Genomic DNA, 20,698 nt, shown 5'->3' on the forward strand with positions numbered 1-20,698 from the left:
TTGATTATGCCGTAGCTATAAATTGTAGTTTTTTAAGAAAGATTTATTTACGATTATGATTTAAAATAATTATCTAAAAGATTCATTATAAAAAGTTTCTTTAATCAATTTCATTATAATAGTTATTATTTAATTTCAATTATTATTTATTATTTTGTGTTACTTTCTAAAATTGTTCCAGAGAGCGCGTTCAGTATGATTCATAGAAAGATGGCGGCATCTATGACGATTTGTTCGAATTGAAAGGGAAAAAAATAATTAACATACTGTTTATATAAACTATGATTGCTAACCTATATTATATGATTGAAAATATTTATTACAATTGTTTTACTACGTAGTATAAGTTCGTTTTGTTTACTCATGTGAATGATGTATTACACTTTGGAAGTATAACAAAAAATATGTGATAAGAGTTTTTTGAAATATGTTTATAAATAATAATTATTATTGATATAAAAATATGATATCTGCATATTAATAAAAATGACAGTAAACACAGGTACGAATGAAATACTTGTATTTTTCTTAAACATTATATTTTGAGATAACAGTCTTTGAAAATTTCAATTAATAATATATATCTTTCCATTAATTTTATTTTAGAATCTGTGATATATCTTGTCCTTGTAGCATTTTTATGGGGCATAACTAATCCATTAATAAAGAAAGGTGCAAGTGGTTTAGAAAATGTAGAAGCAAAAACCAGCTATGGTCAATTTTTTAAGGAACTTTATTTTCTTTTTACCAATGCAAAGGTTTTTGTTTTTCTTTATATCCACAGTAAGAAAAACTATTGTTTTTTAATTGATTCTAACCTTTATTAGTACATGACACCATTTTTGTTCAATCAAATTGGATCTTTGCTGTATTACTTGGCTTTGCAAGGTGCTGATATATCTTTGGCAGTTCCAGTTTCTAATTCTCTTACCTTTGTGATTACCGCTGTGACAGGTTGGATCTTAGGAGAAAAGAGAGCAGAGAGAAGTAAGAAATTTATTACTTATAGATTTTATCTTTCTATCAAATATTTTATGCATTCCTTGATATTATGTTTCAGACACATATATTGGAATGATATTGATACTGATGGGAACTACTTTATGTTGTTGGGATAAATTATATACATTGGAATAATTTTCTTTTTAATTGTATGATAAAGGAATGCACGATATGTTATAGAGAATATTTCTTTAACCGGTGGATCAGAGAGACAACAAAACAAATCTGATTCTCTATTTTTTTTTTTTTGTTTTTTTTTTACGAACAAAGCTTATCAGTTAGTAAACATTTATGATTTACACAATATTATATGAGAGTCAAAATATATACATATATATGTATAATATATTATTATCATACCATTGCAATTTATAAAACACTCCATTGTTTGTTATATCGTTTTGAAATTCTTTGAAATTATTGTTCGTTTATTTCAAATTGTTATTCATGTTACAAAATATAACTTGTTGCCAGAGTTCTATGTCTCCGTACATTTAATATTATTTTTCTTACACTTGTTGTGTGAAGGACTAATAACTATGTTAATGGACAATACAAATTTATCAGTAGACCAATACAGACCATCCATATATCCATGATATTTACATGCAATCCTTAATGATTCATATGTACATACACATATAATTAGCACCAAATGGAAATGAAACTTATGGTGCGGATGACTATTTTTTTGTCACTGAGTAAATAGATCCTTTTAACAGGACAACGGCGTATCACAGTACAACAGAAAATTGTTCTATGCTCTTATCATTTACTCTGTTGTCACAATCAGTTTTGAGATGAATTGATATAAACAAAGATTCTCTCCTGTAACAAATTATTTTTCCAGATGAAAATCGTAGCCGTTGATGATCATGATCATTTAGTGACAAATGGATGTTCGTATAGGAAAGATCTCGAGATTAAAGTATAACAATAGCAAACAATAAAGGATTAATATTACAAGTATATACATAAAAAAGCGTGAGAGAAGAAGAAAAAAAAAAGAGAAAAGAAAAGAAACGAAAGGGGAGAAAGGTTTACGTTAGCCTATGAACAAAAGAAATTTATATATATTTACGTCGTATTTTTAAGTACGTGCTTACTGGGTTTTTATACTTTTTACAATGCGATTCGTGAAACAGTTATTCGTATATATATATAAAATATATAAAATATATTTTATATCGCTAATCGCATTTTTCTTTTTTTATTTTTTTATTTTTTTATTTTTTTCATTAAAGAATACGAGAGAGAGAGAGAGAGAGAGAGAGAGAGAGAGAGAGAGAGAGAGAGAGTGAAAGAGAGAGAGAGAGAGAGAGAGAGAGAGAGAGAGAGAGAGAGAGAGAGAGAGAGAAAATTTTGATTTATATTAAAAGTATAAAAGTTCTATGCAAATGTAAATGGCACTCGCATTCACGGTAGTATAAAATTCTTTTCTTCTTTCCTTGTTTTTAATAAATTATACTACGCGTATATATAATATATACCGTTTTAATTAATATATTTAACACCCAAATCGGAGAAAGAGGAAGAGAGAAAGAGCACGAATTTTTTTTTATACACGTGCCACATGTTCCTTCGAATATATTTTCTTTTCCTTTTTTTTTTTTTTTTTTTCTTTTTCATTTTTATCCGATGCATTCTCTTCTTATCCAACAAATTTAAACGATTAAATTTGGTAGAGAGAAGGCTTTTATATATATATATATATATATATATTAATTTATTTGATCATTTATATCAATTCTTTTCTTAAATTTCAATTACAATTTCAATATCGTGGCATGACATTGTTTTTAAGGATCTTATTAAAAAGTATTATTCATTCGGTTATTCTTTCATCGTATCTTCATACTCGCGTCTATCGTCAAAACCAAAATTCTCCAAGTTTTTATTTGTTTGTTAGTACCGATATATATGTATATATATATATATAAATTAATTCGTCTTTGTTACGTTAAAACAACAAAGTGTTAGAGATATTCCTTTAATACGATCAATTATCATAAAGAAGATAATAAAGTTCTAATGAGATTTGTAACAAGAGAGAGAAAGAGAGAGAGAGAAAGAGAGAGAGATAGAGAGAGAGAGAGAGAGAGAGAGAGAGAGAGAGAAAATTAAGGTTTTTAAACAATCATTATATCTTATATTATGTATTTTGTAATACGAATGCACGCATATAAAAGTCGAGCGTAGTTTCAAGTTTGTTTGTTTGTTTGTTTGTTTGTATTTTTCTCAATAGATTCGATTGGTACAAATTTAATAAATTTATGTATTTAAATTTGTTAATAGATTAATGTTATCTCACTCGCTCGCATTGTACGATAATAGAGTAAAGAGACAAGAAAAAAAATGAAAAATAGGAAATAAAGAAAAAAATGAAAATAAAAATAAAATAAAATAAAATAAAATAAAATAAAAGAACAAAGGAGAGGGGAAAAAAATTATGTAAATAAAGAAATTGTCGTGTTCACAATCGCGAATTGGCGATGGATTCGACTTGTTAATTTTCAGCCGCTAAAGATTACGAATATTACTTATGAAACTCAAGACTAGCATTGATCAATGGCCTTTTCTTTAGGCCCGGGATTTTTTGCTCTTTAGCTTAAACCATCCCGCGCTCTTGTTTGGATCACGTGGTACGGATGTTGACCTACTGAGCTCTGGCTTCGAGTTCACGCTCCGAGATTTCGTCGATAGCGATTCCGTGGAAACGGTCCTGTCTACTTTCTGCTTGTCCTTTGATTTCAACGTACTGCGATTGATCGTACCTATAAAAAAACAAAAAAGAAAAAAAATTAAAAAATTGAAACAAAATCAAATTAGTTTATACATGAATTAATGAATTAAATGTTATTTGACATTGGAATATTTTAAAATGTCATACCATTTATTATATGAAAATATTTTGGTCGATCAATAAACATTTTAATTCGCAATAATAAATACTAATGTTGTTTATTTAGATATAATTTTTATTATAATGTTACATATATATATATATAATTAAATATTATTTATTGATCAACTCAATAATAGCAAAATTATTGAGTTGATCAATTATGAAAAAATTAGAAAAAAATTCGTCAAATAATTCTACATTGGTTCTTATCAAGAATTATATTATTATTATTATTATTATTATTATTATTATTATTATTATTATTATTATTATTATTATTATTATTATTTCTCACCGGTTTTAGAAAGATTGTCTTTGCTTCGTCGGGCTTCTTTACCTCTACGACTGAGTGTCTCGCGACTTCTCTGTCTACGTCTTAAAGTCATCATTGGCTTTTGATGTTGTTGTTGATCATAATTGATTTCGAAAGGTTCCCTATAGTGTCTAGGTTTCCATGGAGCTAAGACGCTCACGCTCCTAGACACGGTTCTCGTATGCGATTGCAGAGGTCGATTGAGTTCCTCTCGACTCGCTGCTCTACGTCGTTCGTTCGGTCCAGGTATTTCGCCGACTATAAAAATTTCATGAACTTTGTATTACCACGATGAAAGTTGAATCGTTACAAGTAGAACCCGATTGAAGTGAATGTAATGGACTACTTTAACGACTGGTAACTAACAAGTTAATCTTATTAAATAAGATTTAATGGATTCATATCTAATTGATGATATATCAAAATCTTTAATCTAATCGATATGTAAAAAGTGAAAGTTTCGAGGTGACATATATATATATAATTATTAAAAAAAAAAAAAAAATAATAAAAATATGATTAATAAATAAAATACAAAAAAAAAAGAATAAATATGCTGGAGTTAATAGAAAATTAATAATAAAAAAAAGAAAAAAAAAAAAAAAAAGAAAAATATGCTTGAATTATGCGCGTACATATGGATATCTATTTATATTTTCGATTAGAATTACTTTTTGATTTTTTAAATATATTTAATTGAGAAGTTCTTTTCTGTCTTTATGCAATTACTTACTCGTAGTCGCGTGCAAATACACGACAGATCTTTGGGATCTTTGGGAATTTTGACTCTGTTGACTGCTATCGCCGGTAGTACTCTCACCGGAAGAAAGAGCGCTCTCGGCTAATCTCGGTGGTTTCCTCGGTGGTGAGACAATGCCGAGATTATGACTCCTGTTTGAATTGCTGACATCACGTTTTGTACAGACACGTTCGTCTACTCGTTTGTTCCTAAAATGAATAAACTTGTTTCAATAAAAATGCATATCTATCTATATCTAATTTCTTTTATCGTTTCTTTTTTTTTTTTTTTTTTTTTTTCCTTTAATCACGGATCTCGTACAATTAGTGAACTATTATCGTTTGCGATTCAATTTTTTGTTGAGATATATTCATAAAGAACAAAAAAAAAAAAAAAAACAAACAAGAAAAAATGAATAAATAAAATTGTTTAATCTTCGTAGAAATATTGTAAATAATCGTGTAAAATAATTCTCACACAATAATATTTTGTTATTTACCTGATATCACGGTTCGATGAGACCGATTCTTGATCGGTGTCGCCGAAGAAGCGAAGATTCTTTTGAACGGAAACTCGTTCCGGGGCGGACGATGCCTCCTCGTCCTCCGTTCCGGTCGTCAAGATCTCACTTTCTGGTATTCTTGGCTTCTTATCCACGCTCTGAAAAGTATACATATATGTTATTATATTATAAATGAACGAACTAAAATCGTTATATCGACCTACGTTATAAAAGGATAATAAAAGTTTAAGAAGAAAAAAAAAAAAGAAAAAAAAAAAAAAGGAAAAGAAACAAAATTTTTTTTTTTCTATAGTCTCGAAGAAGATAATCGACGAGAAAATCTGACTTCGTGTGGTCTCGTTTTCTCAATCATTGTAAGAGAATAAAATAGAAAAAAAAAAGAAAAAGAAAAAGAAAAATTAAAAACAAGAAACAAAATTCTTCTCTTATAGTTGAAGAAGATAATCGACGAGAAGATCTGCCTTTCTGTAGCCTCATTTTCTCAATCATTATAAAGAAAAGTAAAAGAACAAAAAAGAAGAAAAAAAAAAGAATAAATAAATAAATAAAATTGAAGAAAAGGAAACAAAATCCTTCTCTTATAGTCTTCCCGAAGAGGATAATCGACGAGAAGACCTGGCTTCTCTAGCTTCATTTTCTCGATCATTATAAAACAAAAATAAAAATTGAAAAAAAGGAAGAAAATTCTTCTTCTATAATCTCGACTCTATAGTTTTGAATCAACGAGAAAATCTGGCTTATGTAGTCTCATTTTCTCGATCATTATAAAATAAAAAGAAAACTTGAAGAAAAGGAAATAAAATTCTTCTGCTATAATTTTGACTCTATAATATTGAATCAGTGAGAAAATTTTACTTATATAGCTTCATTTTCTTAATCTTTATAAAAAAGAAAAAGAAAAGTAATAAAAAAGATAGTGAAGAAAATAGAAAATGTTTCTTCCATAGTTCTGATTTTACGATCTTGAATCAACGAGAAAATTTGATTTATGTTTATCATTATAAAATAAAAATTAAAATTAACAGAAAATATAAGAAGGAGAAAAATGAAGAAAAGAACAAGCAAAAAAATGTCTTCTTGCAAGTAAGATCCTTCTTTTATAGTCTCGAAGAAGATAATTGACGAGAAAATCAGATTTTTTATGGCTTCATTTTCTCGATTATTATAAAATAAAAAGAAAAATTAAAAGGCAAAGTAAGAAAATCATTTCTTTTATAATCTTGATACTATACTCTTAAATCAATGAGAAAATAATCTGATTTACGTAGCCTCATTTTCACCTCGATATTATTAAAAAATAAAATAAAAAAAAAACAAAAAAAAAAAAGAAAAAAAGGAAAAAGAAAAAGAAAAAGAAAGAAGTCAAAAGAAAATTGAAGGAAAGGAAGAAATTTTTCATTTCTTTTCATTTTTTTTCTTCTTTTTTTTTTTTTAATAGTTTTAACTCCACAGTTTTTTGAATTTCTGTAGTTAAAAAAAAAAAAAAAAATTTGCCATCTATCTAGGCTCTTGGTGAAAGCGTTCGATCCGTTCATCGTTCAATAGATCATCCTGCATAGCAGAGATTCACGTGCACGCAATCATCTCTATGCAACTATCCAAGATAGCTTTAGGGCTAACCTCAAGCTACGATCGTGTTCCAAAGAAAGGAAGAAAGGAAGGAAGGAAAGATCGAAATATCGGTGTGCCCGTTCTCTCCCTCTTGGGAGGCTCGAAAGAATGAGAGAGAGAAAGAGAGAGAGAGAGAGAGAGAGAAAGAGAGAGAGAGAGAGAGAGAGAGAGAGAGAGCTAAGCAGCCCTTCGATCGGCACTTAATCTCGCGATTAAATTAAACCACAGAGCGCGGAGTTAGATAAGCATTTAATCAAACCGGTAATTGGAGGTTGTATTGGTCTAATGGCCTCTGCTTCATACGGGGCCTGTAGCTAACAAGGGAAGGATCGGATATGGAAACATTCTCCTTGCTGTTCTCCTTATACCAAAACGTGTTGTTACCTTACTATTGTTAATAACAAGATTTAAGTATAAAGATCGTATTGTAAAGTTTTGTAAAATAAATATCTATATCTACTGGACGTTAATGTCGGCATTAATTCAGAGAAATAATTAAGAAGGATAAATTTATATAAATTTAAGATCGACGTATAAAAGTAACGGGAATGAGTCCAATTTAAATATAGATATATTTAGGATAATAGAAAAAAAATATATATATATATATATATATATATATATATATATATATATTCGAAAGTGAACGTCGATATTTGTTAAAAAAAAAAAAAAAAATGTATGAGAATAAAAAAAATAATTTAAATAAATTTAAAAGGCTTGAAGGATCAATATGAAAGTAACACCGACATATCAAATTTAAGATATAGACATATTGAACGTTTCTTTTTAATATTTTTTTTTTTTTTTTGTAAATACACTCGAAAGAGCGTAGATATTTTAAATAAAATAAATTGCACGAGTTTCGTAGATCAATATGAAAGTAATGAAAATACATGAAATTGTATATAAATGCCGAATAGAAAAAATAAGAAACAAATAATCGATAACGAAGATCGCGAAATTGTAATTTTTCAAAGGAATTTTTTATTTCTTTCCTTTTTATTCTTTCTTTTTTTTTGTTTAGAATTAATAAGACATTTTTGAGTTTAAGTTTTGATGTATCCAACCAGTGTACAAACTTGCTCTTTTTTTATTTTTTCTATTATATCTCGTAAACGGTAGGATCGCCCACTCACGAACAGACTATGCCGGATTCGGATAAGGACTCGCAACAGACTTGTTTGTCGAACCTTGAAGAGCCGCCTCGTCGCGCGAAGAGTTGACGTCATGTCCGGAAATATTCAACGAAGACTCGTTCGCGACGATTCCCTTAAACAGGTGCCACCATTACCTACGGCATTGCCTAATTCTAATGTTTCTAACTCACTATTATAATACAAATCAGCGATCCTTATATTATGACGTGTGGAATAGCTTTTTGAAAAAAAGAAAAAAAGAACAAGTTGGAAACATCGTTTATTCGTAATGTGTCGAGAGAGAAAGAAAGAGAGAGAGAGAGAGAGAGAGAGAGAGAGAGAAAAAGATAAAAGATTATTAATTGTTAGAGTTCATTAATTTTTTTTTCTTTCTTTTCACTGATAATTCCTTACATTTGGTTGTTTACATCCTTTGAAATAATTAGGAGATATTGTTTTCTTTTTTTTCTTTTTTTTTTTCCTTTATTCTTCAGAGAATAAAAATCTTTTAAGCATTGTCTTGTGCAAGAACGTAATTATATAATATTTTTTCGCGATCATTTTTTGCATCAAGCGCATATCGAATAACGTTCTAATTTCAATTTAATCGTAATTCTAATTTTTCTAATTTCTTTTATTATTCAATCGTACGATTTTACATAATAACGTTAATATATAGTTTAGATATGTACGTTCGATCGTGTACCTTGGTATTGGATTTATTTTTCCGTGATAGAGATTTAAACCATCCCTTTCTTTCAGCCTCTTGTCCTTGATTTTCTCTCGTGAGCGTGTTACTCGATTCGCAGAAGGAATCCTCGTCTCTGGTAAGGGTACCGGTAGATCTAGAGAGCCTCGTTGGCCTCGACGGACTTGGACTTCCGCTTGGTGTGGATAGTCGTCTTCGTTGACTATAGTCCTCCTGCAATGACATTAAATAATTAATATACATATATACATGTATAAATTACATTAAAAAAAAAAGAAAAGTATATTAACAAGAACGTACACGATATTTATTAAGTATTTCTTTAACATGTTACCGAATGACACCTAATAAATTTTACTAGTTCATTAGAAATAAAATGAAGATTCGATTTGATAACTTGTAGAATATTATAAATCTGCCTATATTATCGTACGATAACGTTTAATCGAAACTACCATGATGGATTATTTAACGCTACGATATATGCAAAATAGTTAGAACGTTTTCCCCATTTACCAATCGATTCTAGAGCTATTAATATGAAGTATATATCTAGATTTAGGATTTCCTCGGGGATCATTAATCAGAGTATAATAATAAATTAAACCCTTCTATAATTTGAGTGTATGTCTAATATATAACGATTTAGATATAACGAGCTAGAATTTTTCTTTCTTTCTTTCTTTTTTTTTTTTTCTGTAAAATAAATCCTCGACGTTATTACCATCGATTTATTATCAGTCGTTGATACAAAGTGGCTACCTACGATTCGAAAAGCTCGAGACGATGAAAGAGTGGCACGTGCGTTATTAAGGTAGAAGGAGGGAGGAGAAAGATGTGGGAAGGAGATATGGGATACGGAGGGGGGAAGAGGTGGATAGGCTTTCGATAAGCAATATAATAACACATCGCACAGATTCGAGCGAGCACGTAGTACTCGATGCATAAACTGTTAAATGACTCACAATGAATAGCCCGTATCGCGGAATCATCTGCATAGTACAAGCTCTGTTCGCTTCCCTCGTACTCTCCATATATACGAGCAACAATATCCCTTGGTGGTTTCCATAACGAGTACATGCCAGGACCGACGACAACGACGAACGAGAAGAAAAAGGGAAAACTTACGATCTGTCTTTGTATGTGTCTCTGTGTGTACGTGTTTGTATATATTTCACATATGTCGGTGTATAGATATATATTTATATGAGTGCCGATGTGACGCGTATATATTTATATATGTATATGTGTAGCTCGTGACGTGTGGCTTCGTATCATACACGAAGTATGTATATGCGTGACGTGTGTTTTATATTTATGTAGACGCGCACGCTTGCGCACGTGTGTGTACGTGTACGTGTATGTGTGTGTATGTGTGTGTGTGTGTGTTTATGCGCGCTCGCGTGTGTACCTTAAGGGCATCGTGACCCACGCAAAGCACTGCTAACTCTTTATATACAGGCAGCGTGTGTTCACGCTCCACGATTTTACTCTTCTCCGACCTTTCTCTTTCCTTTCTCTTTTCCTCTTATTCATCTATCCATTCCGTCCATCATTCTTTACTTCCTTCCTTCTTTTCCCTTTCGCTTTCCTTCTCTCCTCCAACTTACCCACCGAGAGACCGTTCGGGACTCGGCGTGGGCCTTCGAGATTGGGATAGGTCGTTTACTCTCCTCGTAGCCCGTTCTTTTCCCCCACCATCTGTCTTCTGCAGCACGCGCATCAGAGTCCTCCGCCCTTACCCTTTCCTTCCCTGATATCTTACCTTTACACGGTCCCTTCGACTTACAGTCGCTCGCTATTTGTTCTAAGGTATTGATTTTGTTTCCTCAACGATGACGAATTTTTTTTTGTTTCTTCCTTTTTTCCTCTGTCTTTTTCTTTTATTTTTCTTTTTCTTTCTTTCTTTTTTTTTTTGATACGTACACGTTTTACGAATAATAATTTCTTTTTTATATCACGTACACTCATCCAGCTTTTCTTTTTCTACATATATTTTATGTCGTTTATGTGAGTACATAAATGTTACATATTTATTGCAATTACATCGTTGAGAGTTAATAAAGTTATGATGATATTTTTAAATGTATAAGTTTAGATACGTTTAATTAAAGTTTCTATTTTGTTGGCGATTAGAAAAAAATTTATACGACGTGACAACTATAGTATTGTAATATTATGAACGTAACTTATGTTTAAAAGATATGTAAAATGTCGCGTATGAGGTAACATTTATCGAAACTTAATTTTTTTGGCGAGAAAATTAAAAAGAATTTAAAACATAAAAAAGAAAAAAAGAAAAACAGGATCGGACGAAAGTTTTTCGATGAGTCAAAAGTTCCTAAACGATATTGAAAATCAATTATTCTCTTTTGAAATTTTTCATTCTTATAATTTTACAATTTGAGGACAAAAAATTAGCTTGAAAAATATCTAAAAATGATTTATTGATATTTAAAATCTTTTCAAAACTTTTCTTTCACGCGATAAAAAAGTTCGTGATTAAAGTTGCGTGACGTTCTACGTAGTTGGTTTAACTATATAAGTTCACGTTATTTGCATTATAGCGACAGAAACGATCTAGAGAAATAAAAGTGACGATCGTAGCGATTCGAGAGTTATCTTTCTCGAGTTGGCGAACGAGAGAAAAAAAGAAGATAAAAAAAGGGAGTGGAAGAGAACGCGCGTACAGTGCCGATGGCATAAGAAGTATATAATAAGGGGGAATCACGGCGCTGTACAAAGGGGCATTACAGTAAGATCTGTAACGCGCAAAGCCGCAAAATAAACGAACGAGGCGTAATGGGCATCGAGAGAAGGTCGTTCTGGCCGATCCTTCGTTAGCGTATGCGCGCGCGTAACTGCGTAACTGCCAAACGGAATGTGTTAGTATCCGCTTGAAGGGGAAAAAAAGAAGAAAGAAAAAGAAAAAAAATAAAAGGAAAACAAAAACTGTGATCGTTCGATATAAGAAAAGAAAAGAAAAGGAAAAAAAAGGAAAAAAAAAAAAAATAAGAAAACCCACACGAGATAGTCGATAATTATACGTTATATAGAAAATAAACATTTTCATTATACACTTTTTATCATCGTGTTATGTTTTATATATAGATTACTATAAAGATATGAATCTCTAAGAGATGCCATGTAGACTTTGATGTTAGTACAAAAGTTGTTTTAAAGTGTATACTTAATGATAATAACATTTTTAATTGATTCGAAATCGTTAATCTATAAGTAGATAAGAGATTGCACGGGGAGAAAGTTGATAAAGAAAAGAAAAGAAAAGGAAAAAAAAAAAAAGGAAAAGAAAAAAAGAAAAGAAAAAAGAAAAAGAAAACTTAGGGATCAAATGTTTTTAAGTAAATGAAAGGAAAAAAAATTAAAAAATCGTTGTATGACGATTGTGAAAGTTTGTTATGACGAAGATAGACAAGACAGGACAAGACAAGACAAGATAAGACAAGATAAGACAAGACAAGGTAACGTAAGGTAAGGTAAAGTAAGGTAAGGTAAGATAAGGTAAGGTAAGGTAAGGTAAGGTAAGGTAAGGTAAGGTAAGGTAAGGTAAGGTAAGGTAAGGAAAGGAAAGGACGCATGTTCGCGCGTGCTGGCTTGCTTTTCGGTTCTTAGCGGCGCAAGGTCGCCCGCTCTCGTCCTGCACCAGTGGCAACCGGCACGTCGGGAGGTTTCTAGGAGGTTGAAAAGGAAAAGAGAGAAAGAAAGAAAGAAAGAGAGAGAGAGAGAGAGGGAGAGAGACAGAGTGAGAAAGGGTCTTGGTAGAAAACCGGATGCACACTTTTGCGCCCGTGTTGCACGGACGGACGACCACCACCGCGGCCATTAATAATCGGGGTCCACTGAAGGAAGAGAAGAGGAGAAGGAGGAAGAAGAGAAGGAGGATGAGGACGGAAAAGAATAAGAAGAAGAAGAAGAAGAAGAAGAAGAAGAAGGAGGAGGAAGAGGAGAAGGAGGAGGAGGAGGAGGAGGAGGAGGCTAAAGCACTTTTATTTTCTTTGGAATAACTACACTTAGGATCCTCTGTGATACACTTCTCCGGCTGTCAATGGACGCTTCTTCATGGGAAAGGTCCGAGAGAAGCTCTCGCGAATCGTTTCGCGACTATTCGAGCGAATCGCTTGGAACGCCCACGGATGGCTTGGCACTCCGATTCCTTCTTATATACGCTCCAACACTCGTGCACGAAACACCATCACTATCGTTCTATCCCTCTCTCTCTCTCTTTCTCTCTTTCTAGTGTATTCTCGTATCTCCATCCACGCTCGTAATTGATGAAATGACACCGAAGTGGAGAACGGACGGCCGTGACTATCGGATGTTCAAGATCGGATGCTGTGGTATACAGCATCCAAAGTCGACGGACTTTCCAAGTACGAGATCGAAGCCTCAAAGACCGCCCCGGTTGCTCGCTCGGCTGAGCGGAGAACGCGCCAACGCCTCGGTGAATATTAATTATTCCGACGGGCTCCCACGAACGTCCATCAACGATCGACCTCGATGATGCTTCTCCTAATCGGTAGTCGATTACGTTCTTATATACTTATATCGATTTGTTCAAAAAATGTTCATCTTCATTTTGCGATTGTATATCAATGTTTAAGTTTCAATAAAATTGAATATATTTTAATATTATAATCTTTATTATAGAGTATATTATTGTTTCGAATTTTCTTTTTTTTTTTTTTTTTTTTTTTTGGATCTTTTTGTTTCATCGATCTAAACATATTTTAATTCGAATTAATAATCGACGATACCAATGAAAATATATGGATCTTGACGATGAAGTTGTAAAAAGGGATTTAAGTAAAATCAATTTCTAACATTTTTATAAAGAGCTTATGCCTTCTGATATATAAGTAAAAATAATTACGAGCAATGGGATATACCTAATCATGTAGAAAATATATTTAGTTCGGTGTAAGAATGAAAACATATTGAATGTTGTTTAGAATCTAATCGTCGTTATATGTCATCAATAAGAAAAATATTCGGATGTAAGATATTCTCGATGAATCACGTAAAATCTAAGATTCTTTCTTATTCTCTATCACAGTGACAAGTGGCATCCTAATCCGGGGTTAAGTATATCCTCACGTAGAAGGGTATTAGACTCGCGGGCACGAAGCGAATAGGTAATAGAGCTGCAGTTAGTTGCGAGAGGACTGTATCTCCCTGGTATCTCGTTTCTCCTGTGGCAGGATTGCGTTGCTCTGGCACATACGCCGCCGTATACTATAGCACTACGGCATACCATGAGCCCTCTCGGTGCGATACATATTGACCAGTCGGTCTACTACGAACGAAGAACCGCCGCTTAGAAGATGCTCTATGGGTAGTTACCGAGGGAAAGATGTATCTCCTCGTACCAAGTACTACAAACCGGCCAATCCTATCCTATCTTAGAGATTTTAACTTTACTTAGGAAAGAGAGAGAGAGAGAGAGAGAGAGACGTATAGAGGATACGCAAGAGAAAGAAAGAGAGTAGAACGTTCAACGCGGCAGGTAGAATCCTATCGGCAAATTGCAATCGGCGACCGCCTTGTCGGCAACTAAGCATAGAAAGCGAGAAAGGAAGATTGCTAAAGGGAAAAAGAAAGAGAAAGAGAGAGAGAGAGAGAGAGAGAGAGAGAGAGAGAGAGAAGGAAGGTATCTAAGCGTTCCACGAGTGATACCAATATCCGCCATTGTTTAGGACTCCTAGCCAAGGAGTTATCGACCATGATCGTTCCGGGTAGTCGCAGTTGGTTCTGCTTTCATTGATACCTTCGTCCTACGGCTAAGAGAGAATATACCGGACAATCTACTATTCCTGTTCCTTCTTCGGACTATGATCTATGAGAGCCTGTAGGAAGTTAGAAATAGCGATGCGACGACGGTACCTAACTATACTTGTTTATATTTCTCATAGATAAGTGGGTGTAAGTAAGCACTCGTCTAGACAAGAGAGTTGCTCCAAGGAAATATTGAAAACGTTTGATGATCCATTTCAAAGATTCTATTCATCTAGTTTCATCTAATTCTTTTGTTCGAACACGACGAAGTTATTCTCTCTCTCTCTCTCTCTCTTTCTCTCTTTCTCTTTCAAGTTAAATTTATTATCGTATTGTTTTTTTCTATTCTTTTTCAACACTTTTATCTGATGAATAAAACATTTTTATTTATTTACATCGTAATAGCTTTTCCTGATTCTATAGGGTTAGTTTATCTAATTTTCTTCTTCAAACACGATCAAATTGCTCTCTCTCTCTCTCTCTCTCTCTCTCTCTCTCTCTCTTTCTCTCTCTCTCAATCTCTCTTCCAATCGTGTCCTTCTTTTCTATTCTTTGTCAACACTATTATCTAACAAATGGAACGTTTCTATTTGTTTATATCGTAATAATAATTTTTCCTTTTCGTCTTAAATCGTTGTTTGCCCGATAAAGATAGACGTCGCGAGATACGTATCAAATAAATTAGGTACTAAAGACAATCAACATGGATCGCTTCATTAGCCAATGTTATCCTTCTCTCTTACTTATTTACGAGTCAAGGAGGGTAGCGTCGTTATTGCGAAATTGGACAGCAGAATTGTGGTCCGACACGAAAGTAAAAAGAAAGAGAGAGAGAGAGAGAGAGAGAGAGAGAGAGAGAGAGAGAGAGAGAGAAAGAGAGAGAGATTAATCGGTACGATACTAATGAGACTCGTATTTGGTGAGTATCTCGTTCGTAAGTAATAACAAAAGTCACAATTGTAATGCATTTAGTTGGCTTTTTATGTTTTCTCTCGTTAAGGATTAACGTTCAAAGTTATATATTCAAGGTCATGCAATATTTTTCGTTTGGAGAATTTTTTCCTTTCTGTTTTTTTTTTTTTTTTTTTTCTACAACATCGAAACGTAAGAATATGGGTAATCTTTTTCGTTAAAAAAAAAAAAAAAAAAAAAAAAAAAAAAAAAAAAAAAAATAGAAAAAGAAAAAAGAAAAAAGAACAAAATTTCGTATCACATTAAAGAGATTCGCTCTTTAGAAATTATTCTTTGAATTTTTAATATGTTCTATTATGTTATATGGAGTACTACATCCTGTAGACAAGATCGTTACAATGGCTGGTGCGAGGACACAGAGTAGCGTGAGTCGTAGTTCGTCTTTGCGATAGATGTTCACCGTCAACAGCCACAAGACACCTCAGCGATCACGCGGAACGAAATCGTTTGTTTACCGAATGACAAGAACGCTTATTCATTCACGTTCCTTTTTCTTTTTCCTTTTCTCTTATTCTCTTTCATATAATCATCCTTAACGGGAAGAGATATTTTTGACGGATATTTCAAGACATTGAATATCTTTTTTTTTGTATAGAAAATTTTTCATTACATAAAGTAACTTTGTTTTTATCAACATTGACACCAAAGATTTGCGACGGAAAGTTGAATATAAAAATTAATTATTCTTCCTTGAGACTCTTAATATTTCTAGTTTGGCTTGTAATTTTATGATTTGAAAAAAAAAAGAAAAAAACAAAAATATGATAATAATAATTAATCTAAAAAGTCATGAAAAAGTCAAGATTAAATGATTTGTATAATCATCGTTTAAGAACTTTAAGAACATTTAAGAACCACACTCATGTATCTATTAGAGTTTTTATTTTTTCATACATTTTATCTATCCATCTTAAAGTTTAATTATGATGATAATAATGATATTATATTAAAGTCAGAATAAATGCAGAGTTTATTAAGAAATCATGATTTAAAGAATTAATGAAATAGTTTAATTACATTGATATCTAATCGTTTCAATAAAATTATTAATATTGTAAATAAATCATTAGTATTGTAAGTATGAGAAGAGGTTTAAGAAGATTTAATAAGATCCATTAATATGATCCATTGACTGGTATTTATCTCGATAACGCTCTCTATCTTTCTCTCTTTTTTTTTTTTCACACATGTCTCGATAATATCGAGTTAACGACAGGATGTCGATATCGATTGTTTATCGTGTGAAAGCTATCCATGGAACGATGATCGTCCATTACCCTCAACAGTCTATGCTTTGAGCCTCGGCAAAATTGAGAAGAGTATGAAGTCTTGGTATATACTTTGAATAATCTCTCTTTTATCATCAATTTTATAATAAAAGGATTTGAAGAAGAAATTTTTTTTCCTTTCTTTCCTTTTTTTTTTTTTTTTTTTTTTTAAATACTTCTTGTACTAGATGTGACATAAAAAATATATAGATATGAAATAAAATTGAAAAGAGTATAAAGTCTTGATATATACTTTTAATAATTTCTCTTTTATCTTTAATTTGATAATAAAAGGATTTGAAGAAGAAATTTTTTTTCCTTTCTTTTTCTTTTTCTTTTTAAATTTTTACTTTAAAAAAGTATATAGATATGAAATAATATTTTTTTTTATATATCTATCAACACATCATATTAAATATTTATAAAATATTATTTTAGAATTGTCATATGTGCATATATTATATATATATTACCTTTTAAAATTATTAAAAATTCTAAAATCATTTATAATTCTAAAATGAAACTTTTGAAAAAAGAAAAAAGAAATATATATATACACCTAATATACATATATAAATAGTTTTAGTTACATTTAATGTAGGTTACATTTAATACAAGATAAAAAAAAACGACAACTAAACAAGTAAAAAAAAAAAAAAAAAAGAAATTGTAACCGAACGTATCGAGCATAGAAATGAATGAGATTCCATTGTCGATTGAATTAGGATCTCACGTATGCCGTAAAAGAAATCTTTTTTAAATTCCATCGGATAGGTAAATACTTACACGTGCACACGTGCGTCTCTACACTCGTAACACATGAGGTATTCTCGAGCGAGAACTCGGAGAATTAACGCCGATCGGCAATGGCGAGAAGAAAGGCTGAGGATCGTCGTAAGTCGGTCGTCGTCGAAAGGAAAGGAGCACGGCAAAGAGCACACGAGCCAAGGGAGCTTGGCGAGCTTCGGCAGACCACAATAAATAGCCGTGGTATCGTGTTGCGAGTAATTGAACGGGACTTCATTCGTGCTGCATTAACTATTGAAAACATACTGGATATCAATCGTGCGAGGATAAGAGAGTAAGAAAGAAAAAGAGAGAGAGAAAGAGAGAGAGAGAGAGAGAGAGAGAGAAAGAGAGAGTTAGAAAGAGACTGACAAAAGATCGCGTGTACATTATTGGAATGTCGTTCGTCGCGTGTTCGTTGAAAAGTTTCTGAAGAGAAATACAAATCAACAAAAAAAAAAAACAAAAACAAAAACGAAAAAAAAAAAACAAGAAAAAAGAAGACAAAAGCAATAAAAAATAATAAAAAATAAATTTCGCGTCATTTAATTTTCAATTGCTCTTTATAAAAGTCCATCGAATACATTTATGATTGATCTTATATAATAGAATTTTTTTATTCATGTCCATGTAAAAGAATTATATCTATATTATTGCAGTATTATTGGTATTGATATAATTGTAATCTAATCTATGGAATATAGTATAACATATATCTCGTGGATGAATCGACGATTAATTTGATTGTGATTGTCACGATAATATGAAATGAAACTTTAGAAATACAGATATATGTATGTATTCATATATATATATATATATATATATATATATATATTTGTGATATTATAGAGACTTAATAATAATTTCGAATAAAATAAGAATCATAAAAAGAGAAAAATATTTAATCATAATTATCATGCATTGTCTGGATACTTTTCACTGGCGAATATACGAAGTTAGTACATAGATGCATTTTCTTTTCTATGTTTATTTCCTGGAATGAAACGAGCTTAGATAGATGCGTTTATGTGCATACGTACACACCGATGGGCCAGTAAAGAAAAGAGAAGTGAAGAGAAGAGAAAAGAAGAGAAAAGAAAAGAAGAGAGAGAGAGAGAGAGAAAGAGAGAGAAAGAGAGAGAAAGAGAAAGAGAGCTAAAGGAACTGTTGGCGCATAATGGCGCTGATCCTAGGCCCTCGATCCTACGTGAGGGCAATACCGTATTGTTATTTGTTGAGTTAAGGTACTCCTTGCTTCCAGATCAAGTACTCGCGTGTCCGAGATACGGCAGTGCTCCGGCATCGGAATAATATCTTGCTCGCTTATTGTTGCCCCTCGTTGCAGATAGATCATTCTATTATCGAGATAGCGATACGAGTGAGTACGTATAAGTATACTGTATACGTATGTATATGTATACATAGGTAGATGTACATAAGTATTACAGTGTACAGGGTGTCAAATTAATATAAAGAGCCATGAATTCGATTTGGATTTAATGATTTTCTTCATCATTACTTTCTATCCTTTTCTTTTCTGTCTTTTTTTTGTTTCTTTTTTTTTTATTTTATTTTTATTTTTATTTCTATTATCTTTCTTTTCTTTTTTCTTTTTTTTTTTCTTTTCTTAATACAATCGATTTTAACACTAAATAAATTTATTATGAATAAAAATTATTTTTACACCGAGTATCATTTAAACATTTCAATTTTTTCTTGACAAAAATTTTTTAACTCCTCTAAGATACGGATTGTTCGATCAGACATATATATATATATATATATATATATATATATATATATGTACTATAAAAATAAAATATAATAATGAATCCTCCTCGTAATGCATGTAGGAATATAGAAATCAAATGTGACATGAGATATGTCTTACAGTTTTGAAAATGATATTTAAGGATATTAACCAGCAATATATTTTTCAATTTGACACCCTATATACGTATCCTACCGTACGTTGGGACTAAGGAGAGATATGCGCTTACGCTCGCGAGCACATGATTTATTCGTATTCATAGGTATGTATATATATATATATATATATATATATATATATATATATATATATGTATGTATGTATGTTTGTAGGTACTAGTAAAGATACATACGTGGGTCCTTCGCAAGGCGGGACCTCTTCTTCGGTTCTTTAATTGGCTTTCAGCGTATGTATGTATGTATGTACATATATATATGTATGTACATACGTGCACTATTTCTCTCTCTCTCTCTTTCTGTCTCTCTTTCACTCTTTCTTTCTGTTGTATGAAACCGACCGTGGACTTCACCGTCCTCTCTTGTCCACTTAATCGGAGTGGCTATACGAGTACGATGGAACAGGGGGAACGCTATACGTCTATCCGAAGTAAATCGCGGATAAAGGGAGATTTCTCCATTCGCGGATTCTTTCCTTACTTCTCCCTCCCTCCCTCTCCCTCTTCGTCCCCTTACCCCTAATCCTTCTATCTTCTGAGTTCTTACCTTCTTCGAAGTCTCGCTTTTCTTGCGCGCGACTCGAAGACGATCGAGAAGATTAGGCCGTCGTACGACCATCTTCACCGTGACTTCCTTCGAATACTTAACGATATAGACTGCTATTCAATGTAAGTCAATGTGGACGGATTTAACTTGCCTCTTTCTACGTATAGATAGACCTTTAAATAGATCGTGTAATATTATAGTTATATCGTTTACTTTAAATATAGATATTATATTGATATATTATGTACGTTTAAGAGATCATTTTTCAGACTTTTATTTCCCTGGGTCATATTTTTCATTGATTGTTCAAAATATTTATTATTGGTATTATTATTATTATTATTATTATTATTATTATTTTTTTTTTTTTTTTTTTTAATATATGTATATATTAATTATGACGTTGATCTTGTGATAGCAATTATTTATTTAAGAATGTAGA

The 20,698-nt window shown here is 31.7% G+C and overlaps 2 protein-coding genes across 2 annotated transcripts in view; one reads left to right on the forward strand and one right to left on the reverse strand.

The window, feature by feature from the left end:
- The first annotated feature begins 199 nt into the window (after positions 1 to 199).
- Positions 200 to 1,483, forward strand: LOC124956576 (transmembrane protein 234 homolog). Its single transcript, XM_047512568.1, has 4 exons — positions 200 to 502; positions 607 to 758; positions 828 to 987; positions 1,061 to 1,483. Exons 1-4 carry the CDS (start codon positions 487 to 489, stop codon positions 1,135 to 1,137), a joined length of 405 nt encoding a protein of 134 aa, XP_047368524.1. The 5' UTR covers positions 200 to 486; the 3' UTR covers positions 1,138 to 1,483.
- The window catches only part of LOC124956497, a 113,300-nt gene continuing 94,000 nt past the window's right edge, over positions 1,399 to 20,698 (reverse strand). The window contains exons 3-7 of the mRNA XM_047512385.1: positions 8,939 to 9,154; positions 5,459 to 5,619; positions 4,954 to 5,168; positions 4,203 to 4,478; positions 1,399 to 3,776 (exon numbers count right to left, since the gene is read on the reverse strand). Of these exons, the coding sequence (XP_047368341.1) occupies positions 3,583 to 3,776; positions 4,203 to 4,478; positions 4,954 to 5,168; positions 5,459 to 5,619; positions 8,939 to 9,154 (1,062 nt within the window). The 3' untranslated portion in view covers positions 1,399 to 3,582. The remainder of the gene's footprint in view (positions 3,777 to 4,202; positions 4,479 to 4,953; positions 5,169 to 5,458; positions 5,620 to 8,938; positions 9,155 to 20,698) is intronic.

The sequence above is a fragment of the Vespa velutina genome, chromosome 1 (assembly GCF_912470025.1).
Source record: "Vespa velutina chromosome 1, iVesVel2.1, whole genome shotgun sequence".
In the NCBI taxonomy this organism is placed as follows: domain Eukaryota; kingdom Metazoa; phylum Arthropoda; class Insecta; order Hymenoptera; family Vespidae; genus Vespa; species Vespa velutina.

Bases quoted from the DNA above. Each gene is read 5' to 3' on its own strand.
- LOC124956576 (XM_047512568.1), top strand. The intron at 759-827 runs GTTTTTGTTTTT...AACCTTTATTAG, and splicing joins TTCTTTTTACCAATGCAAAG to TACATGACACCATTTTTGTT. The intron at 988-1,060 runs GTAAGAAATTTA...ATTATGTTTCAG, and splicing joins AGAAAAGAGAGCAGAGAGAA to ACACATATATTGGAATGATA.